This window comes from Cyphellophora attinorum (genome assembly GCF_001299255.1).
Source record: "Cyphellophora attinorum strain CBS 131958 chromosome Unknown Contig6, whole genome shotgun sequence".
Taxonomy (NCBI): Eukaryota; Fungi; Ascomycota; class Eurotiomycetes; order Chaetothyriales; family Cyphellophoraceae; genus Cyphellophora; species Cyphellophora attinorum.
The window spans coordinates 1,020,557-1,045,942 of NW_017253234.1; the positions used below are offsets into that span (position 1 = coordinate 1,020,557).

General features: G+C 53.4%; 13 protein-coding genes across 13 annotated transcripts; 8 read left to right on the forward strand and 5 right to left on the reverse strand.

The window, feature by feature from the left end:
• Positions 1-1,849: 1,849 nt before the first annotated feature.
• AB675_2120 (Protein phosphatase-like protein) lies at positions 1,850-3,567 on the forward strand (the record flags this gene model as incomplete). The annotated part of the gene is made up of 2 exons (XM_018142065.1): positions 1,850-3,041; positions 3,098-3,567. 2 exons carry the CDS (start codon positions 1,850-1,852, stop codon positions 3,565-3,567), a joined length of 1,662 nt encoding a protein of 553 aa, XP_018002982.1.
• Positions 3,568-3,944: 377 nt separating this feature from the next.
• AB675_2121 (GDP-Man:Man(3)GlcNAc(2)-PP-Dol alpha-1,2-mannosyltransferase) lies at positions 3,945-5,635 on the forward strand (the record flags this gene model as incomplete). The annotated part of the gene is made up of 3 exons (XM_018142066.1): positions 3,945-4,255; positions 4,307-4,890; positions 4,962-5,635. The coding sequence occupies 3 exons, from the start codon at positions 3,945-3,947 to the stop codon at positions 5,633-5,635; spliced, it is 1,569 nt and encodes a 522-aa protein (XP_018003047.1).
• A 159-nt stretch (positions 5,636-5,794) lies between these two features.
• AB675_2122 (uncharacterized protein) lies at positions 5,795-7,294 on the reverse strand (the record flags this gene model as incomplete). Its single annotated transcript, XM_018142067.1, has 2 exons — positions 5,795-6,480; positions 6,547-7,294. The coding sequence occupies 2 exons, from the start codon at positions 7,292-7,294 to the stop codon at positions 5,795-5,797; spliced, it is 1,434 nt and encodes a 477-aa protein (XP_018003100.1).
• A 26-nt stretch (positions 7,295-7,320) lies between these two features.
• AB675_2123 (uncharacterized protein) lies at positions 7,321-7,866 on the reverse strand (the record flags this gene model as incomplete). The annotated part of the gene is made up of 1 exon (XM_018142068.1): positions 7,321-7,866. One exon carries the CDS (start codon positions 7,864-7,866, stop codon positions 7,321-7,323), a length of 546 nt encoding a protein of 181 aa, XP_018002652.1.
• A 528-nt stretch (positions 7,867-8,394) lies between these two features.
• On the forward strand, positions 8,395-8,967 carry AB675_2124 (SUMO-conjugating enzyme ubc9; the record flags this gene model as incomplete). Its single annotated transcript, XM_018142069.1, has 3 exons — positions 8,395-8,438; positions 8,487-8,662; positions 8,714-8,967. 3 exons carry the CDS (start codon positions 8,395-8,397, stop codon positions 8,965-8,967), a joined length of 474 nt encoding a protein of 157 aa, XP_018002809.1.
• Positions 8,968-10,236: 1,269 nt separating this feature from the next.
• AB675_2125 (Asparagine synthetase [glutamine-hydrolyzing] 2) lies at positions 10,237-11,978 on the forward strand (the record flags this gene model as incomplete). Its single annotated transcript, XM_018142070.1, has 2 exons — positions 10,237-10,536; positions 10,560-11,978. 2 exons carry the CDS (start codon positions 10,237-10,239, stop codon positions 11,976-11,978), a joined length of 1,719 nt encoding a protein of 572 aa, XP_018002815.1.
• A 740-nt stretch (positions 11,979-12,718) lies between these two features.
• On the forward strand, positions 12,719-13,834 carry AB675_2126 (Mitochondrial outer membrane protein porin; the record flags this gene model as incomplete). The annotated part of the gene is made up of 5 exons (XM_018142071.1): positions 12,719-12,766; positions 12,824-12,897; positions 12,945-13,084; positions 13,134-13,636; positions 13,685-13,834. 5 exons carry the CDS (start codon positions 12,719-12,721, stop codon positions 13,832-13,834), a joined length of 915 nt encoding a protein of 304 aa, XP_018003068.1.
• A 773-nt stretch (positions 13,835-14,607) lies between these two features.
• AB675_2127 (Chaperone protein DnaJ) lies at positions 14,608-15,351 on the forward strand (the record flags this gene model as incomplete). The annotated part of the gene is made up of 1 exon (XM_018142072.1): positions 14,608-15,351. The coding sequence occupies one exon, from the start codon at positions 14,608-14,610 to the stop codon at positions 15,349-15,351; it is 744 nt and encodes a 247-aa protein (XP_018002985.1).
• A 681-nt stretch (positions 15,352-16,032) lies between these two features.
• Positions 16,033-16,929, reverse strand: AB675_2128 (uncharacterized protein; the record flags this gene model as incomplete). The annotated part of the gene is made up of 1 exon (XM_018142073.1): positions 16,033-16,929. The coding sequence occupies one exon, from the start codon at positions 16,927-16,929 to the stop codon at positions 16,033-16,035; it is 897 nt and encodes a 298-aa protein (XP_018002866.1).
• Positions 16,930-18,045: 1,116 nt separating this feature from the next.
• Positions 18,046-19,158, reverse strand: AB675_2129 (Protein RTA1; the record flags this gene model as incomplete). The annotated part of the gene is made up of 1 exon (XM_018142074.1): positions 18,046-19,158. One exon carries the CDS (start codon positions 19,156-19,158, stop codon positions 18,046-18,048), a length of 1,113 nt encoding a protein of 370 aa, XP_018002649.1.
• An 837-nt stretch (positions 19,159-19,995) lies between these two features.
• AB675_2130 (Phosphopantothenate--cysteine ligase CAB2) lies at positions 19,996-21,111 on the forward strand (the record flags this gene model as incomplete). The annotated part of the gene is made up of 1 exon (XM_018142076.1): positions 19,996-21,111. The coding sequence occupies one exon, from the start codon at positions 19,996-19,998 to the stop codon at positions 21,109-21,111; it is 1,116 nt and encodes a 371-aa protein (XP_018002808.1).
• Positions 21,112-21,290: 179 nt separating this feature from the next.
• Positions 21,291-22,080, reverse strand: AB675_2131 (uncharacterized protein; the record flags this gene model as incomplete). Its single annotated transcript, XM_018142077.1, has 2 exons — positions 21,291-21,784; positions 21,828-22,080. 2 exons carry the CDS (start codon positions 22,078-22,080, stop codon positions 21,291-21,293), a joined length of 747 nt encoding a protein of 248 aa, XP_018002800.1.
• Positions 22,081-23,666: 1,586 nt separating this feature from the next.
• AB675_2132 (uncharacterized protein) lies at positions 23,667-25,168 on the forward strand (the record flags this gene model as incomplete). Its single annotated transcript, XM_018142078.1, has 2 exons — positions 23,667-24,530; positions 24,584-25,168. The coding sequence occupies 2 exons, from the start codon at positions 23,667-23,669 to the stop codon at positions 25,166-25,168; spliced, it is 1,449 nt and encodes a 482-aa protein (XP_018002749.1).
• Positions 25,169-25,386: the final 218 nt, after the last annotated feature.

Here is a 25,386-nt window from a genome sequence, read left to right on the forward strand (position 1 = left end):
AGCAAATGTATGTGATGATTCAATTTAAGCTCGTCGAGAACGTAGATCGGTCTCGCTTCCGTGTTCTGCGCCAGAACACGCCAGACCAGTGTGGGAAACCCCAGTTGAAAGGTATCGAACGGCATCTTCAGCCACCCTTGACCTGCTGTTTTGCGGTCTCATCCGCGATGAGTCCTCGCACCTCATTCTCGTCCATCCACGCCCGTACGCTCTCCATACAAGCATCAAGATCTTCGTTTGCCTCAAGAAATCCGTCGACATTGGAACCATTCCACCCGCTTCTATGATCAGAGATTCTGTTCTGGGCGAAATTATAGGTCCGAACTTTGTCCTCTCGGCCACTGCGGACGGCACCTCCCATGAGCTTCTTTCGCAGATTCAGCATTTCTTCTTCTCTCTCCTCGCGTCGTCGCTGTGCAAGTCGAGCACGCAGCACTAGCCAGGCATTCTTGCGATTCTCCATCTGAGAACGGCTCTCTTGCATGCCAACGACTATCCCGGTAGGTAAATGAGTCAAGCGAATGGCACTGTTGGTCTTGTTGACGTGTTGGCCCCCCGCACCAGATGCTCGCATGGTGTCAGTGTGGACGTCCTGGGGTGGAATGTAGTAGTCCGAGCTAGGGTCCTCGTAGTTGTTCTTGGAGTCTTCCGCCGACTCTGGGAAGGACGGCAGGACCAAGACAGAAACAGCGGAGGTGTGTGTCCGGCCTTTCTTCTCGGTCAACGGAATACGCTGAACACGGTGGACGCCTGCTTCAGCTCGGAAGATATCGTAAGAGCCAGGATAGGTCACCTCCAGAATGGCATTCGTAATTCCTGTGGTGGAATTCGAGACCGTCTCGTCGGCGGAGTAAGCCTTGAGTTCATGCTGCCAACGATTGCGGGTGCAGAAGGCGCGGTACATGGACAACAGGCTATAAGCAAACAGTGAGGCTTCCGAGCCGCCGGCCCCAGGATTTATCTCGATCAAACATGGCATCGATTTGAAGGGATGCGGAGGTATCAAAGAAGTGCTCAACTTCGTAGTGAGACCTGGTAATGATGCCGTCAACGTGTCGATCTCGCCGTGTGTGAGTTCTCGGAGTTCGCTATCTGTGGATGGGTCGACTAATAATGCTTCTAGCTCGGATATGGAAGACTGTGTCTCCTTGTACGCCTCCAGTGCTGACGTTACAGGAGAGATTTCGCCGATGCGTTTCGCTGTTTCAACGGAGTAGTCGTCTGTTTGAGATGCTAAGAGCTGCGCATGCTCGCTGGCCAGGATTTGGGCTCTTTGCAACAGGACGGGAGATAGTCCCTGCTGAGGATTCGCAACTAAGACAAGATCAGTGCTACACTGGCAGCATTTGGGAAGGACGAACTTGTGCTCTGGTACCTCAGGCCGTGGTAGTGAGGCCTAGCTGCCGTGTGCAACAGTCGACCAAGGCATCTTGAGCATGACCTCCATAAGGTCCTGCTCAACATGCCTCGGACGTGCAGCTAGAAAACTCGCCCGCAGTTCCTGTCACTTTCTCGAGAGACGAGCAGTTGCCAAAAAGTTGTAGTCGCCTCGGCCTTAGACGGATATAAGCGGCACGATCTATCAGGCGATCATTGTTGCAGTGCACGCGAACACCGTCTTGCTGTTGCTGCGAACCTCAAATCTGCGCCACGCCTCCCTCCTTTTGCGACCGCCTCTCATGCGTCGCGCGGCTGTGGTTGCACTCCGCTCAGCGCGCCGGTCTGCACTCCGTAAAATCATCCTAAGACTCCCTTGTCATCAACAACATCTAGCCATGCCGCGGTAGCCTCACCCTACTTCCTGGCCGCCCGCCGATACAGCACGCCCAGATATATCCTTCAATCCTCTATGAGGCTGCCAAAGACACCACTTGCTGTCGCTGCATCTGTTGGTGCCTTCGGTGCTTGGTATGCGTACGGCAACGGCCAGACTACCGAGATCCATGCCAGAGATCCTGTCTCCTCTGCACAGACCCGCAGTCTGTCTAGCACCCCAGACATCGCACAGCCAACGGCCGAGCCCTCGAAGCCCGCTCCGGTGACTGCTGGCCACAAACCAACGCGACGGGCATTAGTTGTGGATGACGATCAGTTCTTTACTGGAGACATTGTTGGTGACGGTCCATTAACGAAAGATACCGATGACTATGGCCGGAAGGTTTTGGAGATGATGACACCGCAGCAAGCTACGGAGCGTCTACGGAAGAACGAAGAGTCAATCCTCGTGAATCGGGGTCGCGGTGTGGTCAGATACGATATCGTGCAGCTTCCCAGTAACGATCCGATCGAGGATGATCACGCAGAGAAGACGATCCAGGTTTCGGACAATGTGGCACATGCTGGCAACGATTCTTCATCGGACTGGATGTTCTGGGGTGTGTTCGATGGTCATTCTGGATGGACAACCTCTGCGAGGCTGCGACAAGTTCTGATTCAGTACGCTGCACGCGAGCTTAACGCCACATACACCGCGGCTTTGGCCAGCAAAATTGCCTCGTCGCCATCGCCTGAGGCGATTGATCAGGCGCTCAAGCTTGCATTCACCAAGCTTGACAATGAAATCTGCCATGAAAGCGTGAAGAAATTAGGCAATGCTCCAAGCAAGAGTCGTGCATCGGAGCTGCTAGCTCCCGCTCTCTCTGGCTCGTGTGCGTTGTTGAGCTTCTATGACTCACACAGTCGAAATTTCAGAGTGGCATGTACTGGCGACAGCAGAGCAGTGCTCGGTAGGCGAAACCCATCGACCGGAAAGTGGTCTGCCACACCGCTTTCGGAAGACCAGACAGGCTCAAACCCCAACGAAGCCAAGCGGATGCGCGCCGAGCACCCGGGTGAGGACAGAGTCGTCCACGCTGGTCGTGTTCTGGGCAATCTTGAGCCGACCAGGGCTTTCGGAGATGCGGCATACAAGTGGTCACGGGAGACACAGGACAGAATCAAGCGACACTTCTTTGGTCGAAATGTGCATCCACTGCTGAAGACGCCGCCTTATGTGACCGCGGAGCCCGTTGTCACCACGACAGGCATTGAGCCTGGTAAAGGTGACTTCGTGGTTCTCGCGACAGATGGTCTTTGGGAAATGCTGACTAACGAAGAGGTGGTCGGACTGGTGGGCCAGTGGTAGAACAACAGAACAGAGAAGCCAAGAAATCATCAAGCACCGCATGGCTGACAGACTGGTTCAAATCAGCACCAACATCATTACCAGTAGAAAAGGGAGGAAACATGGACAAGACCGGCCGAGTCAGCAATGCGAATGACCCGAAAAGCAAGATGGATAAGCCCATTCGACAAGAGCAGTGGGCCTTGCCATCTGAAGATAATGGCAGGTTTGTTGTGGAAGATAAGAACGCTGCCACTCACCTGGTCAGAAATGCCCTAGGCGGGAAGGATAGAGATATGGTCTGCGCTTTGCTCTCTCTGCCGAGTCCCTATAGTCGACGCTACAGGGATGATTTGACGGTGGAGGTCATCTTCTTCGGCGAGAGTGAGGGGACTGGGGATCTTGCCATTAACCAGGAAGCCACCACCAATGGCACCGACAGTGAACCCAAGGCGAAACTGTGATTGATGCCACAGAGGTCGATGTGTGAGGACTTTAGCAGGCTTCAGAGTTGTACTTTTCCTATAGACCACTAGATCCATTTGCAACAACTTAGTAGGTACTTGACCGTCGCACACAACGAAAAATTGATCAGGTGTCCTTTGGCTGTAATACTTCGACTCACACCTAGGACAGCACGTTTTGGAGAATGTGATCGTGACAGAGTGCTCCTTAAGGCTGAGCCGCAAGTCCCCGCACATGTCATGTCAGGCAACAACGTGTCTATTTGAACTCTCAGGGAAGGGCGGTCAACTTTCAGAGCCTTGTCCACCATCTTTGCACTTCGTCACTCGCTTCAAGTTTGCGGAACAATGTTGGCCAGACCGCAGGCACAGCAAAGATGTCCAGCAAGAAATTGCTCTTTGGCCTCATTGCCGCTGTACCGGTCGCTGCTCTACTGACGCCTTTTCTTGCGCTACTACTGCTTCGACTATGGGGCAGTCTTCTCCACGCTGGAAGTAGCGACCGACGACACGCAATATGCGCACATGTCGAGGAGGAACGCAAAGCTGCGAGGGAACAGCGAAGGAAGTCACAGGATCTTGGTGATGACGACTGGGAGAAGGTCGAGAACACCGCAAGTGCCCCGAATGGCGGTGTGCCGAAGGACACTGAATGGGAAGGAATTGTTGGGTTCTTTCATCCCTTCTGGTGAGGCTTGGTTCAGTGTTCGCCTGACTTCATCAACTAACGCGCCCGTAGCAATGCCGGCGGTGGAGGGGAAAGAGTCCTATGGGCAGCTATAGCGGCCACTCAAAGACAGTGGCCGAACGCTATCTGTGCAGTTTATACCGGCGACCATGAAATCGACAAGTCTGCTATTGTTGCCAAAGTCGAAGAACGATTTGACATTGTCCTTCGCGAAGAGACGGTCACTTTCATCTACCTCACCACTCGCCAGTTTGTCCTCCCCAGCAGCTGGCCCTATTTTACGCTTCTCGGACAATCTCTCGGTTCACTGGTCCTAGCATGGGATGCATTCCATCTCCTTGTTCCCGACATCTTCATTGACACCATGGGCTACGCTTTTGCCGTGGCATTCTGCAAATTGCTCTTCCCGTCAGTGCCAACAGCGGCATATGTACACTACCCAACCATCTCTACCGATATGCTAGCATCCCTTGACGACCAGACCGGGACCAGAGGCATTCATTCCGGACTCGGCGGAGGACGGCGGGGACAAGTCAAGCGCTACTACTGGCACTTCTTCGCTCGGTTGTACGGCTGGGTGGGCCGACATATCGACGTCGTCATGTGCAACTCTACCTGGACTTACAACCATATCAGTACTCTTTGGAAACCCGCCAAAGCCAGTGACCATCACAAGGCACCAACAATACTTTACCCTCCTGTCCAGTGGAAGACCTCATCCACTCGATCGCCCTCACGCCCCAAACCTCCGCCGCTCGCTCTCGCGACAACATCATCCTCTACATCGCGCAATTCCGACCTGAAAAGAACCATAGCCTTATTCTCCGTGCCTTCTCCCGCTACGTTCACCACCTCTCCCACAACAGCGATCCTGCGAGACTCGTGATGATCGGCTCCGTTCGCGCCAACACACCCGACGAGAAGCACATTTACGCGTTGAGGATCGAGGCGCGTGAGTTGGGGATCAATGAGCGAACGACCTTCATCACCGACGCACCATTCTCGACCATTCAGGAATTTTTAGGAAAAGCGAGTATTGGTGTGAATGGCATGTATGCGGAGCATTTCGGTATTGGAAATGTAGAAGGGCTTGCTGCTGGGCTGATACCTGTCGTTCACAGGAGCGGAGGGCCGTATTTGGATATCGTGGTGCCTTTTCAGGGTGGGGAGGTTGGTTTTCATGCGGAGACGGAGCAAGAGTATGCGGAGGCGTTTGAAAAGGTTGCGGGGATGGACGGTGATGCTATATTGGCGATGAGGACACGGGGTAGGGCAAGTAGTCGAAGATTCGGGGAGGGGGTGTTCAGAGATGGTTGGGTCAAGAATATGCAGGAGCTGGTGAGGCTGCAAAGGAAGATAAATCCAGGAAAAAAGAGCTGAGGTGCAAAAGGCATCTCCGGTGTAGGTCTACGGCATGCCTCCTGAATCGAGAGGACGGTGTGAAGAGTCGCGCTCTGAGCTACTTATGCCGTATCTATATGCTTCGCTTGACTTGATTAAGCACATCCTTGGGACCAGTGTCTTCTATCATCCCTTCCTCTACCCAAATACCTCAATCTGAAAGAAATACTCAATCTCACTCCCATCCTCCCTCCCCCTCAACGTCATCTCATGACACAGATCCGCCAACTGATGCCCAATAATAGGCGCACCACAGAAGAATACACCAACGCGCCTCTTCCGCTGCTTGTCCCGTGCAAACAGCTTGCTCATCTGCTCATAGTGCTCCGCAAAGATCTTCGGAAAATCGGGTCTGCCGAAATGCGTCGGCGCGATCAGGCCAGTCAGCGGTGAGTACGGATGGGCAGGCGTCCGGTGCTTCTCGAGCAGGAAGCGATAGACATGCGTAGTGATGTCCTTGCGCTTCTTGGAGACGTGGTTGTGCATGCGGATATCGAGATTGGGGTTGTGCGTGCCGGTGGAGATCTTGTTGAGGAGAGTGGAGAACCACTCGAGGTAGACTCGGTCCCGGATTACCCAGTGGAAGTCGACGCGGCGGTAGAGGTTGAGATCGATCTCTTTGTTGTGGTTGATGATGGTGGGCATGCGTTGGATGGGTGGTGGAGGGGCTTCGGAGTCGGACTCGTGCGAGGAGGTGGAGTCGCGGCGGCGTGTCCAGGCGTGGTCTTCGCGACTCTGGAGGTCGTTTAGGATTCCAGAGAAGGGGGTCACGCCGATGCCGGAGCCGATGATGATGGTTTGGTCGAAGTCGTAGAATCGTTGCGCTGTGCAGAAAGGTCACATTAGGTTCCAATTTTTAAAGGACTACAGACAAGGGCATGTATACGTACCTGGTGCCCCGTAACTCCCGTCAACACCAATGTACTTGAGGTCGGTCAAGTCACGGAGTTTGGCTGTCCAGTCGCCGTCGGTCTTGATATGTAGCTTGAAGTCTTTCCCAATGCATTCCGATACGGTAAATGGATGCCACTGGAAGAAGGAAATCTGTGGAACTTGTATGAAGACATACTGCCCGGCTCTGTATTGCCATAGACGCAAGCGAGGAATCGTTGCTGTGATGCATACTGTGTCGTCGTCGAGGATTTCCAGGGAGGCGGGCACCCGATGGAAGCCGAGCAGTAGGCGGGTGCCGCGCTCGAGGACAACCATCAGAGTCGGGAATGCCAGAACGATGCCCAAAGCTGGGAATTGTAGCAAGGCAGCAGAGCCGTGAGCCATGAGCATGGCGATAAACGGAAACATGAGCAGATGGCCGAGCTGGAAGATCTCGTAGGACCACTTCCGGATCCGCGGCATAGACATGACCGCCAGAAGATAGAAGGAGACCAACGCTGTGAGCCCTGTCCACCCTGGTCGGCTCGAGATGTATGCGCTGTACGGCCTGGGAACAGCCTCAGGTCCTAAAAGGGCCGCAACAGCGTCCTGTCTGTAGGGTCTACTACCAAAAACAAATGTTCCGCTCAAGTGTCCAATCGCGTGGAGCGTAGCAAGAACCAGAGTGACGATCGACATCTTGACGTGAAACTCCTGGCTCAGGTCCCAGTTGACGAAACGGGTGATGTAGGGAACGCGGCGCATGTAGGTGGCCGTCCACCGACTCATGCTCAACACGAGGAAGAATAGGGTTGGGTACAACGCTCCGGCGCATGCTTCGCAAATCCAACACCCCAGCCAAATGCAGCCTGATATTGCGGGCCCGCTGCATACTTGTAGCATTGCCAGACACCGAAGCCGATCTGTAGAGCCACGACGACTCCCATGAACGCGTACGTTGGCCCATGTACCTCCCAATAGGCTCGGAGTTTCCGACCGAGTGGCAAATTCTGCATGAAGTCGTCCTCGTCCTTCGCGGCCTGCTTATCCTGTTCCATGGAAGGAATCTGCCATGTCTTGACTGTATTTCTGAAGTCGTCGCTCGGAATCCTATTCTTCTCCGAAGGCATCAAGCCACGCAGAAATTCGTGTCGCTCCTTCTCCCTTTCCTCATGATGAAGCTGATGCGACTTTGCCTGTGGTGCCAGTTCCTTGTAAGCGTCATCGAGGCCCTTCTCAATCTCACTGTACGATATACAGCCATCTTGGTCCTTGTCGAGAGCTGACACGAAGTCTGCGATTTCTCTGTCTGTGAGGAATTGCGTGTTGTCGCACATCACGGCGAAGAATGGGCAATGCGAGCAAGATCAGCCACACGATTTAGACCTACCGCACGAGTTGGGAGAGCATGACCAAACGTGTCCTGAGACAGCGCCATTGCCATGATATAGTCAAGAATCCTTCTCAACTGCATCAAGCCGAGAATCTTGGGAGGCCCCTTCGACCTAGTGGGCACGTCATGTCCAAGTCGTTAAGAGAGGGAGGTTTAAATTGCTCGAATTCAATTGGCAGTGAGCTTGGACAAGCCGACGTGGAAAGCCAGCGCCGAGAGCTTTCTTTCTTGGCGGAGTTTCCGCAGAACAAGGCTCCGAGTCGAGTCAGTTTCAGCCTCATGACGAGTGAATTCTAGCCGCGAACCATTCACTTCGCGCTTTCAATGCCACAAACTTCTTTCATGTGAATACATAAAATTGCGCTATAAATTTTGTTTTACTTCTCGCCTCCTGTCTGTTCTCCACAAGTCATCTCCGCGCCTTCAGAGGATCGTCGAACACCACCACCCCTCGAAGGGCATTTTGGGCGCCATGTCGCTTTGTCAGTCGAGACTGACAGAAGAGCGCAAGCAGTGGTAGGTTCAATTACTCGCTGGTACATCTAAGATGTCTGACTATCGCAGGCGCAAAGACCATCCGTTTGGATTCTACGCCAAACCTGTCAAGAATCCCAACGGAGTCATTGATCTCAAGAATTGGGACGTGGGAATTCCGGGCAAAGACAAGACGATATGGGAAGGTGGTCTCTTCAAACTCTCGCTCATATTCCCTGACGAGTACCCTACAAAACCCCCGAAATGTTAGTTGTGATTTCAAGGTACGAGATGACAATTTCTGACATGAAGAACAGGCAAATTCGTTCCGCCACTATTCCACCCCAACGTCTACCCTTCTGGCACGGTCTGCTTGTCGATATTGAACGAAGAGGAAGGGTGGAAGCCGGCAATTACCATCAAGCAGATTGTCCTGGGCATTCAAGAGCTTCTGAACGAACCCAATCCGGAGTCACCTGCCCAGGCTGAAGCATACAACCTCTTCAAGAAGGACAGAATCGCGTACGAGCGCAAGATCAAGAACATCGTCAAGGACAATCCGGCTCACTAGTGCTGGGAATATGGTCAAGGGTTGCACAAAGGACGACTACCAACATGACGATTGACACGACGGCTTTCCGTTCACTGAGCATGGCGTTGGGGTATTTTCAATTTGGGGGCTCTTTCGGTCAGGCATGATACCAAACGTGTTCAGAGAATAGACAGCATTTCACGAGGGAGGCTTCTCGCATGTCACTCTTCGTAGCCAACATGACTGCATCCCCTCTATCAGACATGGTTGAGTATGGCAGGGCCTTGTGCCGAGTGCATGAGATGAAGCACATTGATCACGGTCTTCTACGTAGCACTTGCGCTTCTTGCATTCAGGGCAAGTGGCTAGTCTTGACCATCGGCGACATCGCGATCTTGCTGGGCACTGGGCAGTCTCCAGTGGCAACTTGCGGCGCATTCAGGAACTGGTAGCCCGAAACAGAGTAGCGTGGGGGTGTCCGGCCTCAATGATCCAACACTACAACATGCATCCGTCCACCACAGACACCTTGCACCTGCATCTATGAGCCTGCCGTGCGCTCAACTACGCACCCACGTCCTGTCACCATGCAGCTAGATTGCGGGGAATCTAGCGAGTACTCGGTACACTCCAAGCGCAATGCTGGACGATGCTGCAGCCAGATCCTTACCGATCCTCTCATATCGCTCCAAGATGCATGATGGGGCTCTGAGTGTGTTGCATCAGGCTCACTGTCATAGATCGGCTGACTTGAAATGTCGCGTGCTCCCCGGAAACCGGCGTCTAACGTGACACATGCACTCAGCTTGATGTTGGGGTTTGTGCGACGTGAAAGCAATGAGTATGGTGAGCAACGTGACCGAGGTCGGGCCTGACCCGGTAGCCTCCCACGCGCCGTGGCGGCAAAGCCGTCCAGAAGATCAACTTTTCCCACACAAACCACGCTCATCCGATATTTTCATTTCTCCTTCAGCTCATTCGTGGCGAGTTCAATTCCGAGGGCCGCCTCAGAGCTCTCTGAGACTGGGCTGACGTTCCACTAGTTTGTCACTATCGACTGTGGATTCACTACTGAGGCGTCATCCCACGCTTTCATTAATGACTTGGAATTATTCACTACGGAATTCTCATGGCTTCCCCTCCCCATGCATGTGTTAAAACTCGTTGACGTTCCCAGATCAACGACATCCCCACGCTCTGCTCCCATTCCTGCATTCCTGCAACCTCTCTTTCTTCTGTCTGACCTTCGTATCACTGACCCAGACGCTGACCTGCCTTGTTCCTGCATCCATCTTGCATTAGCCGACGATGTGCGGCATCTTTGCAGCGCACAACCATCCCTCTGTGGCTGGCTTCAAGACCACAGCCTTACAGTGTGTCAAGTGTCTTCGGCATCGTGGACCTGACTGGTCGGGCAACTGGACAGGCAACAACACGATACTATGTCACGAGCGTCTGAGCATTGTCGGCGTTGACTCTGGCGCACAACCAATCGTTAGCACAGATGGCGCTCTGGCTTTGGCAGTCAATGGCGAGATCTACAACCACAGAATCATCCGCAAGAGTCTGAAGAAGCCATACGACTTCAAGACACGGTCAGATTGCGAAGTCATCATCCACTGTACAAGCAGTATGACATTGATGCACCCAAACACCTCGATGGCATGTTCTCTTTTGTGCTACACGACAAGGAGCGGGATCGAACAATAGCTGCTCGGGATCCGATCGGCATCACCTCCTTCTACCTCGGTAGATCGAGTCAAACTCCAGGAGCGGTGTTCTTTGCGTCGGAGCTCAAGGCTTTGGCACCAGTATGCGACAATATCATTTCCTTCCCACCAGGCTACGTCTACGATTCGAAGACCGACAAACTCACGAGATATTTCGAGCCAACATGGTGGGAAGGCGATCGGGTTCCGGACACTCCGCTCGACTACAAGCTCATCAGAAAGACGTTGGAGAAGTCAGTTCTCAAGCGTCTCATGGCCGAAGTTCCATATGGCGTCCTGCTCTCTGGAGGCCTCGACTCGAGCTTGACCGCATCAATTGCGCAGCGAGAGTCGTTGCGTCAGAAAAGACTAGCAAGCGCTCAGACAAACGGCCATGCCAACGGTCATACCGAGCATCATCGAAGCGATTTGGTGGGCATCGACAATGAGAATGAGCTGACCACGGTCACACTCTTGCCTCAGCTCAACTCCTTCTCCATCGGTCTCCCAGATGCGCCAGATACAAAAGCAGCACAAGAGGTGGCAGAGTTCCTCGGTACAAAGCACCACAGCTTTACATTCACGTTAGAAGAAGGTCTCGATGCACTGTCAGACGTGATCTACCACCTGGAATCCTACGACGTGACCACAATCCGAGCATCGACGCCGATGTACCTCCTCAGCCGAAAGATCAAGGCGATGGGTGTCAAGATGGTGCTTTCAGGTGAAGGGTCAGACGAGATCTTTGGCGGATACTTGTACTTCCACAATGCGCCCGACAAGGCTGCTTTCCACAAAGAGACGGTCCGGCGAGTCAAGAACTTGCACTTGGCAGATTGCCTGCGCGCCAACAAATCGACTTCGGCTTGGGGCGTTGAGGCTCGCGTGCCATTCTTGGACAAGGAATTCTTGGAGGTCTCCATGAACATCGATCCCAAAGAGAAGATGATCACAAAGGAGCGCATGGAGAAGTATATCCTCCGCAAAGCGTTCGACACCACAGACGAGCCAGATGTTGAGCCGTACCTGCCGGATCATATCCTATGGCGCCAGAAGGAGCAATTCTCAGATGGTGTTGGATATGGATGGATCGACTGCCTCAAGGATCAGGCTGAGCGCGAGGTCAGCGACGAAATGATGCGCAACCCGAAACCAGAATGGGGCGACGATGTGCCTGATAGCAAGGAAGGCTACTGGTTCCGACTGATGTTCGATCAGCATTTCCCACAATATTGCGCCAGCACGGTCTCCCGATGGACGCCTACTTGGTCCAACCAAACCGATCCGAGCGGACGAGCAATTGGAACCCACGTGGCTCGCTACGATAACCCCGGATCTTGATTTTCCTTTGTACGATTGCTTTTATTGCATTCGTTCAGCATGCATGGCGCTGTTGGCTAGAAATCTTGATCGGTCTCAGCCTTGAGACTTCTGCGGCTTACCAAAAGTATCATGTGGACAGCTGCAAGCGCCTCCGCAAGGAAGAGCATCCCTTTTATGCAGTACAAAAGCTGAGGCGGATGCTGATGTTGAAGATGGCGGGCGATCGACAGCTCTAGGATAAGCAGGCCCAATCCTGGTTGCGCGAGACTTCCTATGGGCTTGGATATGGGGGAACATGGATCATGACTGGATATAGGGATAACTTTGGCTTCTGAACAAACCTCTAACGACGGCCATAGAAGATCGTGGTCGGTGTAACTACAGGTAGTAATGAAATGAAGCACATGAACAGAGTATCCTGCAATATTCGACTGCCCTCTTAGATATATTTTTGATAGCCCATCCTGCTCTCTGATCATCAACCGACGACAACGTTCCGCTATTCATAGCACCCTCTAAGGCCCGGTGAAGTGAAGTAATGATCTGAAGGTCAGGTTGAAGCGAATCATTCTGGCAACGTGCAACGCCCGCGGCAACCATTCCTGAAGAGGCAAGGCGTCGAGAACGAAAACAATCGGAGGTCGCTTCACGACGGGCATCCCCCGGCATCTTTTTTGGAAAGCTTTATCACCGTCCTTGACCTTTGCGCCATAGACTTGCTGCGGACCTCTCTTCATCACGAACTCCCATCACACATCATGGCTGTCCCCGTACCCTTCAGCGACATCGCGAAGCCCGCCAACGATGTATGAGCAGAGTCCTTTCTCCAATTCCGTGAATTTCCGCAACTGACAGCAATGTAGCTCCTGAACAAGGACTTCTACCACACCACCGCTGCCAACCTCGAGATCAAGTCGAAAGCCCCCAACGGTGTCGCGTAAGCTTCTGGTGACAACTGGATGGGCCTCTTCTGAAGTTTGCTAGGTTCAACGTCAAGGGCAAATCCGCTCATGATGGTCCAATCTCAGGCTCGGTAGGCACAACGATCACAAGAAGAAATTTCAGAGCACACGTTAACAACAGAGGCGCAAAGCTCGAGGGCAAATATGCGGACAAGGCTTCAGGTGGGTGTTTCTGTAATCGCAGTATCGCAGGCCAGCTGACTTGCCTCAGGTCTCACATTGACACAAACATGGACGACCTCGAACAGCCTTGATACCAAGCTTGAGCTCGACAACTCCATCACCCAAGGCCTGAAGGCTGAGGTCCTCTCCAACTACCTCCCCGCCAAGCAGACCTTCGGTGGCAAGCTCAATATCTTCTACAAGCAACCATCCCTCCACACCCGCCTGTTCACCGATGTCCTCAAGGGTCCCACAGCCACACTGGACTTGGTCATTGGTCAAGATGGCTTCCTCGTTGGTGGTGAGGCTGGCTATGATGTCTCCAAGGCTGCGATCACCAAGTACGCTCTCGCTGTCGGCTACAGCCAGCCTACCTATGCTTGCGCCGTGACGTCCAGCAACAACTTGAGCTTGTTCACTGCTAGCTACTACCACAAGGTCAACACCGAGGTTGAGGCTGGCGCGAAGGCCACTTGGGACTCGACGCAGAACTCGAATGTTGGTCTTGAGATTGCCACCAAGTACAAGCTCGATCCCAGCTCGTTCGCCAAGGTTCGTGCCTGATTCATCAACCTGTTGCGTCTACTAACCTTTGAGCAGGCTAAGATCAACGATCGTGGCATCGCTGCCCTCGCATACAACGTCAAGCTCGGTACGGGAAGCACCCTGGGTCTGGGCGCATCTTTTGATACGCAAAACCTGAATGCTACGGCACACAAGGTCGGAGCGTCATTCACCTTCGAGGGTTAAGGCCCTCCAAGCCAGCAGTCCTTAACGTATCAGCGCGAGCGAAGGCGGATTGGGCTCAGGACGGATGTACTGAGACAGATGGAGAGGTCGCTTAGGAGCATTTGCCGATGACAGTGTCGAGACAGGCTACTCAATTCTTCAGTTGTGAGGCTGTACGGCTTCCATCCGTTCTAGAGAAATTCCAACATTTGCCCTACCTAAACACTTCGTATGATTTCGAAGAGCCTGTGACTTTCAAGCTCGCCTGACCATTGTATCTGACTCCTCATTCGTGGCGACTAATGCTGAGAATTTGATGAGGAGGCGAGTGATGGTCATGGACGTTTGGCGGATGCCTTTCAAGGCCGGGGGATAAAGTCCATATATCCGCCAGATCCCATGTGTCAAAGACGTCAGTGACGATAAACTTCTTGAAGCACACCAAAGATTGTTGACCTGGAGCTACTACACTTCTACAACACCCCTTCTGTGCCGCTGCAGCGCTACTAACGACCAGCATTGCATCTTGCGAGCGGAGTCACTACGTACGCCTGACTTCCTGCCAACCTGCAGCATGAGGCATGCGCCTTCGCCCACACCTTTCCTATCTCCCCCATCCTCCTCACATCTCCCACCGAAACCTGCATGTATGGCGCCAACCAAGTTTCCAATCCGTATCGCGCAGTCACCTCGCACATCAGTGCCGCTCCCTCCGCCGTCATGATCTCTTTTCGCCCTATCGGCACTTCACTTCATCTACCCGATCATGCGCCGAAGCGAACCACTACTCAGTCATGGGCGTCGACCCTTCGATCTCGCAACCTGACCTGAAGAAGCGCTTCTACGTCCTCTCCAAGGAACACCACCCAGACCTACACCCAGACAACAAGCAGGCCGTCCAAAAATTTCAAGAGATCTCCGAGTCTTACTCAGTCCTAAGCAATCCCGAGAAACGGAAGCGCTACGACCGCGATCACCTGCTCCGCTTCCGCCAACAACAAGACTACGGCGAACAAACACGGGGCGGAACGTATGCAGGAAGTCGCGCACCGACTGGCTTGAGTCGAAGAAGATCTGCATTTCGTGGTCCTCCTCCCAGCTATTTCCGGAATGGCCAAGGTGGGAGCTATGATCCCAACGTGAACCCTCATGCCCGTCAGTCGAGTGCATCGTCATCCGCATCGTCCGCGAACACGGGCTACGACTACCATCCGGGCGGATATGCGCCTCCTGGCACAGCGTCGGCGGACTTTGACTCCGCGCCAGTGTACAAGACGCAGTCACAAGAGGACGTGAGAAGGAATGCGAGGCGCGCGGCTGCCCTGGCGGAAGCGCAGGAGGCTGCAGAGCAAGAGGGTGATTTCTGGGCGAGATTTGTCATGGTCAGTCTGGTGTTGGTTGCGGCAGTGACAATCGGAAGTCTATTCGTGGGCAGTAATCATGGACCAGTGGGTAAAGGCAATAGCGGCGGACTGGTGAGGGGAGACGGTACGCGGAGGGACACTGCTGGTGGACGAAAGACGGAGGCGAAGCAGTAAACTCCAAAGGAAGAAGTAGAGCTGCTTGCATAGTAAGGATCGCCAAAACATCGTGTGCATGTGTGAAGATTTGACTGGTCATAATGTACATGAATACATGATGCCTCTAACGATCACGACAACTACATGCCCGACACGGAATGCACACCAGACTGGAAGTCTGCATTGGAGCGACGATCACACAGGTGCGCCGTCAGGTTGAGACACGAGGGTGAGGCAAGAGCAAGCTCTGCGGACAGCATTTCGAAGAAGGCACGATTCTGAGCCTGGTCACAATGGTCAACCTCACCAAAAATCCCACGGCCCTGCCCTCGCTTCCCCTTTACTGCCCCGAGCTTCCCCTGGCAGGAAGGCGGGGCCGTCACATGGCGATCACAACTCAGCCGTCGAAACGACTGGGGCGGCAATGTCTCGTGCAGAGAATCGATATTTGTGTTTGGAGGTCTGTCAAAAGACGGATAGAAGTGAGGGTTACCGCATTCGGAAGGACTCCTTCCCAAAATGGATGATAAATTTCACCGTTCACAACGTCGACGAGGTGTGTGCGCAGGTAGTATAGTTGAAGTCGTTTCTCATTGCTGTGCTCCACGATCACTTGAGTCAATTACTGAGCTAAGGCATTACCTCTGCATTCTGACCATTGGAAACACCCAGTCATCCACACACCATCAGGCTCTGTCGTCAGCTCCGTCCAGAGTTCCAAGCCAGCCTCGCAGCCTCCGCTCCAACGTCTCTGCCACCCTTCGCACCTCCGGACGCGGCTGTCTGCTGCTGGGACACCGGCGGCTGGGTTTCTGGCGAAGTTCGCACACTGCCTTGGCTCAAGAAACTGCCCTCGCCGCGCTCAGCAGGCTTATGGTGATGCAGCCAGCTGCCGAGACCATGGTGGTTGCTGTTTGAGGTGTTGTGGTTGCGCATTGTCGGCGAGATGGGAGGGTTGGACGAGGGCGGGATATTAGAGGCGGTCTGCTGTTGCGGCTGATGAGAGTGCGCTCCAGCATCATTGCCAGGGAACCCACCAGGCACGTCCTGCTGCTGCAACCCAGCCTCCCGCTCCCTCCGCTCCGCCTCCCACAACCTCTCCTGCTCGCGCTCTTGACGCAGCGTGTCATTCGCAGCAGAGCCGGGATACTCACTCCTGGCCGGCCCTGCACCACTGCCTACACCAGCATGCCCCAAATGCGCGCCCTCCCCTTTCGCTGGGGTAACATACGAGACATCCGTCCCACCAACCGTCGACTCACCACCAGAATACCGGCTCGTTGCAGCACCACCACCATGCGTGCCACTATGTGCGCCCCAATTCCCAGCGCCCTCGCCAACCTTATCGCCCCCACCGGCATACCCGCCTCCGTGAAGATGCTCCTCCGCTCCCCTCATCTCGCTCAGACCTTTGGCGGCGATCTCGTCATTGCGCGCACGCCCGCCGCCTTCCTTGGACTCCTTGTTCGGGACGAGACCGTCTAGGGTGGAGTTGATGGTGCCACGGGTAACTTCGCCGATGCCGTGGACGCCGTGAACGGCGGAGGAGGTCTTTTGGGTTAGGGTGTGTGCGAGGTCTGTTAGTTTGGAGGCCATGTTTGCTGCTTAGGTGGTGGAACGACTACACTGCGGGGCGGGATCAGGTTTGACTGTCTAGGTAATGAAGCAGTGATAATGTGTAGTGAAGAAATATTGGTGTTATGCGTAGCATATAAGCCGATGTCATTCATGCGGTGTTCCATCTTTTGGTGGGCACGAGCCGTAGCGAGACATATGACGTACAGCAACTTCGAATGCGCATTGTCGGATCGCGTGCTGAGCGTATGGAACGTGAGTGTGCCTTGAATGGGCGAGCTGCTGTACGACTTCCTGCTCACGTAATACCTCAAAAATGCCGAGCCCGGGTGCACAAACGGATGATCGGTGCGAGTCATGGCCATGGTAGTACACATATCTAGTATAACTCCTCAAAGACGAATTCGATTTCCTGTTCTGTATGCAGTGTGCCCGGGTCACATATACCTAGGCAAATATATGGCCTTTGCTCCTATGTACGCTGTAGGGGAATGCCCTTAGTATAGCAGTCAGAGCCACCTCTTCGGTGTTGCCCTTGATAGACTTTCGCAGAATGGTATATGGACTGGAAGAGAGGACCCATTGCTTGAGCAAGAGGAGTACAAGCATTCTGACCGGCGACCGGTCGGTGGCGAGACATGTCTTGTCATCCGGTCTCGCGGACGTTCTGCGCAGACCGGTTGACTTATGCCATGAGTGTCTTCCGGTCTCGTGAGTGCGCTGATCAGACCGGTTGACTGGGTAGTGGTGGGAATCAACCGTGCAAAGCGCCTACCGTCCGTAGGCGGGCATCGTATCGCGTGTGTCGGAAGGAGTAGTCTCTGCAAATTCCAGCTTCCGTCACCTACTTGGCACGTTGGAAAGGAAGGCGCTGGTGTATTTGAAGGCTCGTCATCCGGTCTTACCCAGGCTCTACCCAGACCGGTTGACTTCGGATACAGACCTATACCTGGCCGACAAATGTGTATTCCCCGTAACACTTCCCTTAAGGCTATGTACTGCACGCGCCAGCCGAGCTCGCATTGGACCTCAAATCTACCTGTCGACCGGTCTTGCGAGTACCCGTGTAGAAGCTGTCAGACTTGCTGCGGCGGATCAACGGTGGCATGGCAAGGATGGGTAGGCGACATCATGCACTCATACGTCAGTCTTAGGGTTGGTAGCTTGAGACATGACCTCGGTCGCACCGGCCTCCTCTTCCTTGGGTCTGCCTGTTCCGAATCTTGCCCAGAATCGATTCTTGTGCTTAGCAGCCTGAGATGTGACCTCGTTCACGCCAGCAGCTTCGTCTTTGGGTCCGCCTATCCCATCCTTCTCCCAAAAGCGATTCTTGTTATCTGACCCCTTCAACAAACCCACGAGATCGAAAGGATCGAATAGAGTGACCAGAAACGGTCTCTTATCGACCATTCCAGGTCCATGGAGCTCCGTCGTCCCATCGACCGCAAGGTAGACCTTATGATCAGCCGGCAAGTATTTCGCAGGCGGGTAGATGTTGAGCATGACGGTGTTCGCTAGCATCGGTAGAGCCTCGAAAACCCAGAAGGGCCACTCCTTGCCGTTAGCAATCGAGTTCCAGGAGTAGAAAGCCGCCGCGGCGCGGAAGCAGTTCCGGATGCAGATGAGGAACGATGAGATGTACATCTCGTATATGATGACTTTCATCTTGTAGTTGAATACACCAGCCGCTACAGCTCTTCTGTGGAAGCTGATCACAAGCGCGAGAAAGGCGCAGAACATGCCGAGGAGAAGGAACAGGGAGACTTTGACGAGGGTAAAGCCCAGGCGGATCTTGGATGGTGAGTTGTCCTGATTGGCGGCGAGAGCTGCGCCGTTCCCAGCCAGCGCGCCATCAATGGAGTCGAGGACAACAAAGGTAGTCCATACACGGCCTGGATGTATGATTGAGAGGTAGGGCAGATAGTACAGTGCTCGGCCAAAAATGAAGTAGTTGGCACCTTGATAGACCGGAGGGGCGACAAATAGTAACACGGTAGATGCGATGAATTCGGGGAGCTTGTCGTAATGGTAGGCGCCGTATTCTCGGAGTGAGAAGCCTGCCGTGAAGAGCAGTGCGGCCCAAGGGAGGAGGAAGCCAATTCTCCACGATCGACGCTGGATGTTGTTCTGATATATATGGGCGATGCCAGAGACCAGAAAGAAGATGGCAAAGACGATGGAAACTCCCTTCACCGGTGCATAGATATAGAAGGATCCCTGGACAGGATGAACGCCGACAGTGCCAGACATATTGAGCTACCTTGGTATGATTGCCGATGATGCAGAACCTGCTGTGGGTTGCGTAGACAGCAGTCAAAAGCATCACGAAGGGAGATGTTTATATCTTGTTATTCATATCGACGTTGTACCCGGTTCGAGGATGCCTAGTTAGCCCAACGTTCTCTGTGCCACGAATACGAAATCCTATAGGGAGATCTGATTTCGACGCGCACGATCATTGGCTTACCTGTAACGCGAAATACATTGACGAACGTTGGAATGGGCATTTGGCCGAGCCAGTGCGCCTGGAATTGACGATTCCGGCAGACGGCAATGAAAGTTCGACGAAAGGACGTGTCTGAGCGAGCAGCATCTTCGTGAATTCTCCCTGTATATGGACTAGCGTATGCTATTCTGATGAAGCTCTAATCAGCTGGGCACGTATTCGCGTTCGGTGCCGAGGGAGATAGCGACTCCTTAAGTCCTAGCGGAAATCCAGCTCCCCTCGACGTCAGCACGGAGCTCGATACTTGGACTTGCAGTTTTGGCAGAGCAGCAGCGATGCACCAAAATCATTCTTGAGTCGCGTGACTGGTGTTGCTGTCGACAGTCGTTCACAGAAGTCTAGCCGGAGACCTCCTCGTTGTTGCATCAGGGTGCATTGACGAGCTGGCCTTAGGATGATGCTTGCGCCGCAGTTCTCATCACCGCCGTCAAGTCGTGTCTTGTCGCTCGGTCTTGAGGAATTTGCCATCTATCTTTCCTGTGAGTCATCAGGAAGAGGTGAGTTGATATCTACTAGAGCTTATTCCTAGACAACGTATGAGAACATTGTAAACAAAGCAGTCGGCAATTGTAAGCCTGGTCATGGCTCCCGAAGTACATGACCATACAGGCAGTGAGGTCGATGGCGCCAGCGAGTACTTCAAGAACAACCCAGATCCCAAGCAGCTATCAAAGCATGAGTCATTGGCCAAGGAGTTCATTCAGTACCATCTTGAGACCGATTCGGAGCGCCGAATAGCCATCGTAACATCTGGTGGCACAACAGTACCGCTTGAGCGTCAGACTGTTCGCTTCATCGACAACTTCTCGGCCGGCACGAGAGGAGCAACTTCAGCCGAGTACTTCTTACAAGCTGGGTATGCGGTCATATTCCTCCACCGACAGTTCAGTCTGCTGCCGTATTCGAGACATTACAGCCACAGTACCAATTGCTTTCTGGACTTCATGGATGAGTCCTCAGATGGCCGGGTACTTGTTGCCGAAGAGTACCAGTCTAAGATGCGAAGAGTACTAAAGCAATATCAGCATGCGAAGAGCAATCGCCTGCTACTGCTGCTTCCGTATACAACGGTAACGGAGTACCTGTTCGAACTACGCAGCTTGGCCCAGTTGATGCATCCAGTCGGTGAGAGGGCACTATTCTACCTTGCTGCAGCCGTGTCAGACTTTTTCATTCCATTAGATCGAATGGAGGAACATAAGATCCAGTCCCGTGGCGGCGGCAAGGGCCAGGGATCGAGCACAAAATTGGTCATCGATCTCGATCCTATTCCCAAGTTCCTCAAGACTTTGGTCGACAATTGGGCGCCGAAGGGTAGTATGGTGGTTAGCTTCAAGCTAGAAACAGATCCAGATCTTCTGGTGAGCAAGGCGCAGCAGTCTTTGCATCGGTATCAACATGATTTGGTCATCGGCAACTTACTCACCACGCGCAAATGGGAAGTAGTCTTCATCACCAGACATGACGAGCACTGGATCCGAGTTCCCAAAGCCAGACGATCGAAGAGCTTTTCTGGTGTGGCGGACATGGTGGGACTGGCAGACACTAAACGGGAACCCGAGCAGCCAGATCTCGAGGGTGGTACTGTGACTGAAGGCATGGAGATCGAGGCACTCATTATCCCGGAGTTGAAACATATACACGACGAGGTGATCGCTGAGCGCAGAAGTAACGGTGGCGCCTTGATTAGCAACTAGCACCTCGACCACTCACGCCCTCCGGATGGGCCTCGGGACGGCGTCAGAGCGAAGGTGTAGTTTGAACGGCAGGGCCGCTCATGTGACAGGAGTGACCAGAGCTCGAGGTGCGACCACACTAGATAAATCTCCAAGGGCGCAGAGCTCAACAAGGGTCTGAAACGATTCTCGTGGACTATTCACCATGATTTCATGAGCGCCAAAGTACGAGTATAAAAATGGTTTTCCTCCTCGTCCAGACATTCTCCCACCTGCCTTCGATGCCTTGCTAGTTCCTCTCTATCCTGCTTGTAGTTCCATCCAGGGCGCGTGTCTTTCCACACTATCGCAATGTGCTCGAGCAGAAGGTCAGCAGGTATATCGAACCCACGGTCTCCGTAGCCAGTCGAGGCTCCCGTTGCATCAATCCACGATCGCTCGGAAGCATCGACGACCAAATCCCATGCGAGCTTCATTGATTCTGCCTCCGGCATGCGACTAAGCCTTGCAATGTCTGGTAGCACCTCCTCGAGCTTCTTCGATAGATCGTCCGACGTAACGCCTGATTTTTTGGCATTGAATATTTTGCTCTCCATGGCACCACAAATGCGGTCGGTGCGATTACGAATCATGCTCGCTACAGCGGTTGCACCAAGAAATGTGTCCAGATGGACTCGGATCGACTCCGGAGCCCCTGTGTGATGTAAGATACGCCATTCGCCCCTGTGAATACTTACTTAATCCATCGCCTGACTTCGCGATGAACCTATATGCTTCATCGAGCTGCTTCTTGAGGCGAGTGACCTGTTCCTCAAGAGGTTCAGCTGTGTCTCCCACGGTGTCCGCTCGCTTGCGTTTAGTAGCCGGTACTTCGGACGTCCCTTCGATTTGGGCGGACTCTGATAGCTTCTGAACTGGTCCAAAGTACTTCTCCCACAACTCCTCACGGCTTCCGGTACCGTTCGGGCTCATTCCTTTTCGCGGACCCATGATGTGATGCTCTGCGCGCCGTGGAACTGGATCCGATCACTCCTGTGGTCAGTACAGACAAGCATCAAGCACCAGTCTACCCTGCAAACGAGAAGACCTCTCGATCACCACTGTGTTTGAAACCACTCACCGCCTTTTGGCCTTGGGCTGTTCCTTGCCAACAGCGTAAAGCTTTAGAGTCCCCAGAAGCACATCATCAGCAAGGCATATCTTAGTCGCATGTTCGAGCAGATCGATCATGGCTCGAAGGACGTCTTTGGTACCTGCCAGCTCGGGAAAATCGTCCCTTGAACTCCACGGCAAGTGCGATGACCGCGTTCTACCTGACGTACTTTCGCCAAGCCAGGGATAAAAAGACCGGATTTTTACTTTCCCATCATTTGAAACCTATCAACGCAGATATCTGCAACAGATCTATGTCTTAGGCTGAGGCGCTGGTAACAGCCCACACAACGCTGATGCAGCGGAGCGCTGGCTTGTTGACGCTCGCCTACCCCGAGCTTCGAGCCTCTGATCGTGAGCTAATGCTTGCCTGGCAATGAACAATGCCAATAAACCATCGAGGTCCCCTAAGCGTGCTTAGGTGCAAGCCACGTACAGCATCCGGGCATTTAACAGCGCTCAATGGAGCTAGAATGGCCTTGTGACAGGCAGATCTGGTGCTCTTCTCGGCTAGCAAGGCGAAGCCAGGTTCGAGCCGCCGCCTCTTTCGAGGAAGCTTCGCCCACGATGACGGAGGATGGGGATTTGAGATGAACGTTGACCATGAAGGTTCGCTTATGCCCACTTGTCACCCATTGCCTCGGGTTGATATGTAAAGGGTTTCTTGACGGCTCCGAGTCGTGATCACTCTTTGCTAGACGTCGGAAGAAGAAGAAGGCTGGTCAGATATGTGATGATGTTGCGTTGTTCATATTGTCGAGCATGAGCTCGCGTATCAGCCCAGATTTTGGGGAGGGATCATGAATGGTAGCAGCGCCGCCACCAGCTCGTAATAAGTAGGATAAGCTTCGGTCTCCCCACCTGTCACAACCGCCCGGAGGATGTGGCGTGGCATCGTGCACCCAGATACGGGCACAATGCATCATTACCACTGCAAGCATTCGCGATAGGAACGAGGTAGACTCCCTCCCGTGTTCCTCTCGGGCATAACATCCAGACCTACGTCTTCCCCCCCTTGCGACGGTGCTGCTGGTCTGAAAGCGCCCAGATCGTGGTCTGGGAGTTTGTGTAAGGTTTCCATCCTCGATCAGTCTTTGTCGGTGCCCATCTGGTGGGGCTTGATTCTCATCCGAAACCTCTGCGAATGATCATCATCTCGACACAGACCTTTATTGCATTCGCGCCTGCTATCTCATATGACCTCAATAGTAAACCTCACTTTCCCGAAGGCACGATATTCCTCGCGTGCTTACGACCGATTGTGGTCCTCCTGTAATAGCCAGCCAGCTCGAGAACCATTCGACGACCTCTGCATGAGCCTTTCCCTATCGTCGACATATCATCGGGTCGCGCGTCAGAGATCGATCCACCCAAGGATGATCATAAGGTGCGGCTCTTCGAGACGGTAGCTTGTCGTCTTTGACATGGACGACTCAGGCGATGACAGGCACTCGACTGCGATTGTCATGTCTTCGAAGAGCGCTGCAACGACAGATATCGCGGCATCTGTCTTTATCATGTCATTATTCGACGAAGAGGCATATCGAGTCCAGGTCCGCCGCATACCAGCATCTCTGAGTGAGAAAGAGCATCATGAAGAGTTGGACCGGATAGCCGCAAGCGAAGGTATCGAGTTGCCACACTCGATCGACGAGACAGAAGCTGTCGCCTCCTCCACGTCAGACACCACAATCCTTTCCGAGTCAACCAATATGCAAGGTTCTATAATGTCCCAGTCTACGGCGCCGACGTCCTGTTCTTCTAGCGAGAGACGCCCAGAGACGAGCAATTCAAGGGTATCTACCAGTGTCTCGATGGAAATACAAAACAGGCCATATTCTTCGGACGCCCAGAAGAAGCGCAATTCCGTATTTCGCTCACGCATGAGAAGGATTGTTGGGAAGAAGAGGAAAGATTCCTCCGACAGCGGTGCTGGAACTATCACTGTCGATGCCCATGACCCGGACCCTTCTTACCAAGACTCGAAGGACTTGGAGAACAACGCGCCTCCCAGGAGCCCGTCTTCCGTACGATCTCTCAAAAGCGCGTGGTCAAGCCAGGTAGTCGCGCCGAAGCAAAGCTTAGAGTATTATCAAGACCCTGCGGCTCTGAAGCGATCCATGGAGTGTAGAGAAATGATAGAGCTGCAGAAAGAGCAGCAGGCCGAGCGTGACCGCTTTCTTCATTTCCGGCAACGGCTGATAAGTCAACTCCGGCACGAACGAGATTGCGCAAAAGGTGAGCGAAAGACTGCGTATGATGCAGTGATGGCAGAGAAGCGTATAGTTGTGAGTAGATTGTGCGATCTGCTGCATGCTATAGGTTATTGACAGTCATGCAGGACGACCAGGCTATTGAAGAGCTTGAAGAAGCGCAGCTCCAAGAAGAGTTGAAAATGGCCGAAGAGCATAAATTTCGAGAACGCATGATGCACAGCAGACTTCGCAACATCGAGAAACGGGTCCAGAATCCAACGCCACCACCTACGCCTGGGAACCTTGCAGTCGCTGTTCAGGCTCCTGATTCCCCGAATGTAGAGCAGGTCGTGGTGCTGCCTATCAGGTCGGCAGCCGGACCGAGCGAGTACAACCACTTGGCGGAACAGTATCGCGAACAGACCTCGCTCAAGCACTCGAACGGCGGCAAGATCAATGTGCTTCGTGGCCAGCAGCAACGGAAGATGGAAGCCTTCCTATGCCAGCAGCGTGAGGAAGGAGAAAGAATTGAAGCGAAGTACAGATTCGAAGTCAATGTGATCGAGGAGGACTTCACCAGTAAAGAGAAGGCTCTGCTTGATGTCTTCAATGCGAAGCGGACATCGATTGAGCTCTATTGGCACAAGCAGGCCATACTCGAGCAGCAAAGGCAGGAGAGGGCAACTGGCCTGAAGTATCAGCTCCTGCCATTTATCAGCGCGCGTGATTGACGATATGAGCGACTGCCGAGAAACGTCGACCGACGACTTCAAATATTTCGCCTTTGACAAACGATACCCCTGACAGCGTTTCAAGCACTTACGAGAAGATGACAGCGACGGGCAACATTATGGGCGAGATTCTGAATCTGCACAGGATGTATGACGGCATTTTGCTAGGGAATGACTACTACGTGAAGCAACAATTGATTGTGTATTGTGACCTAGAC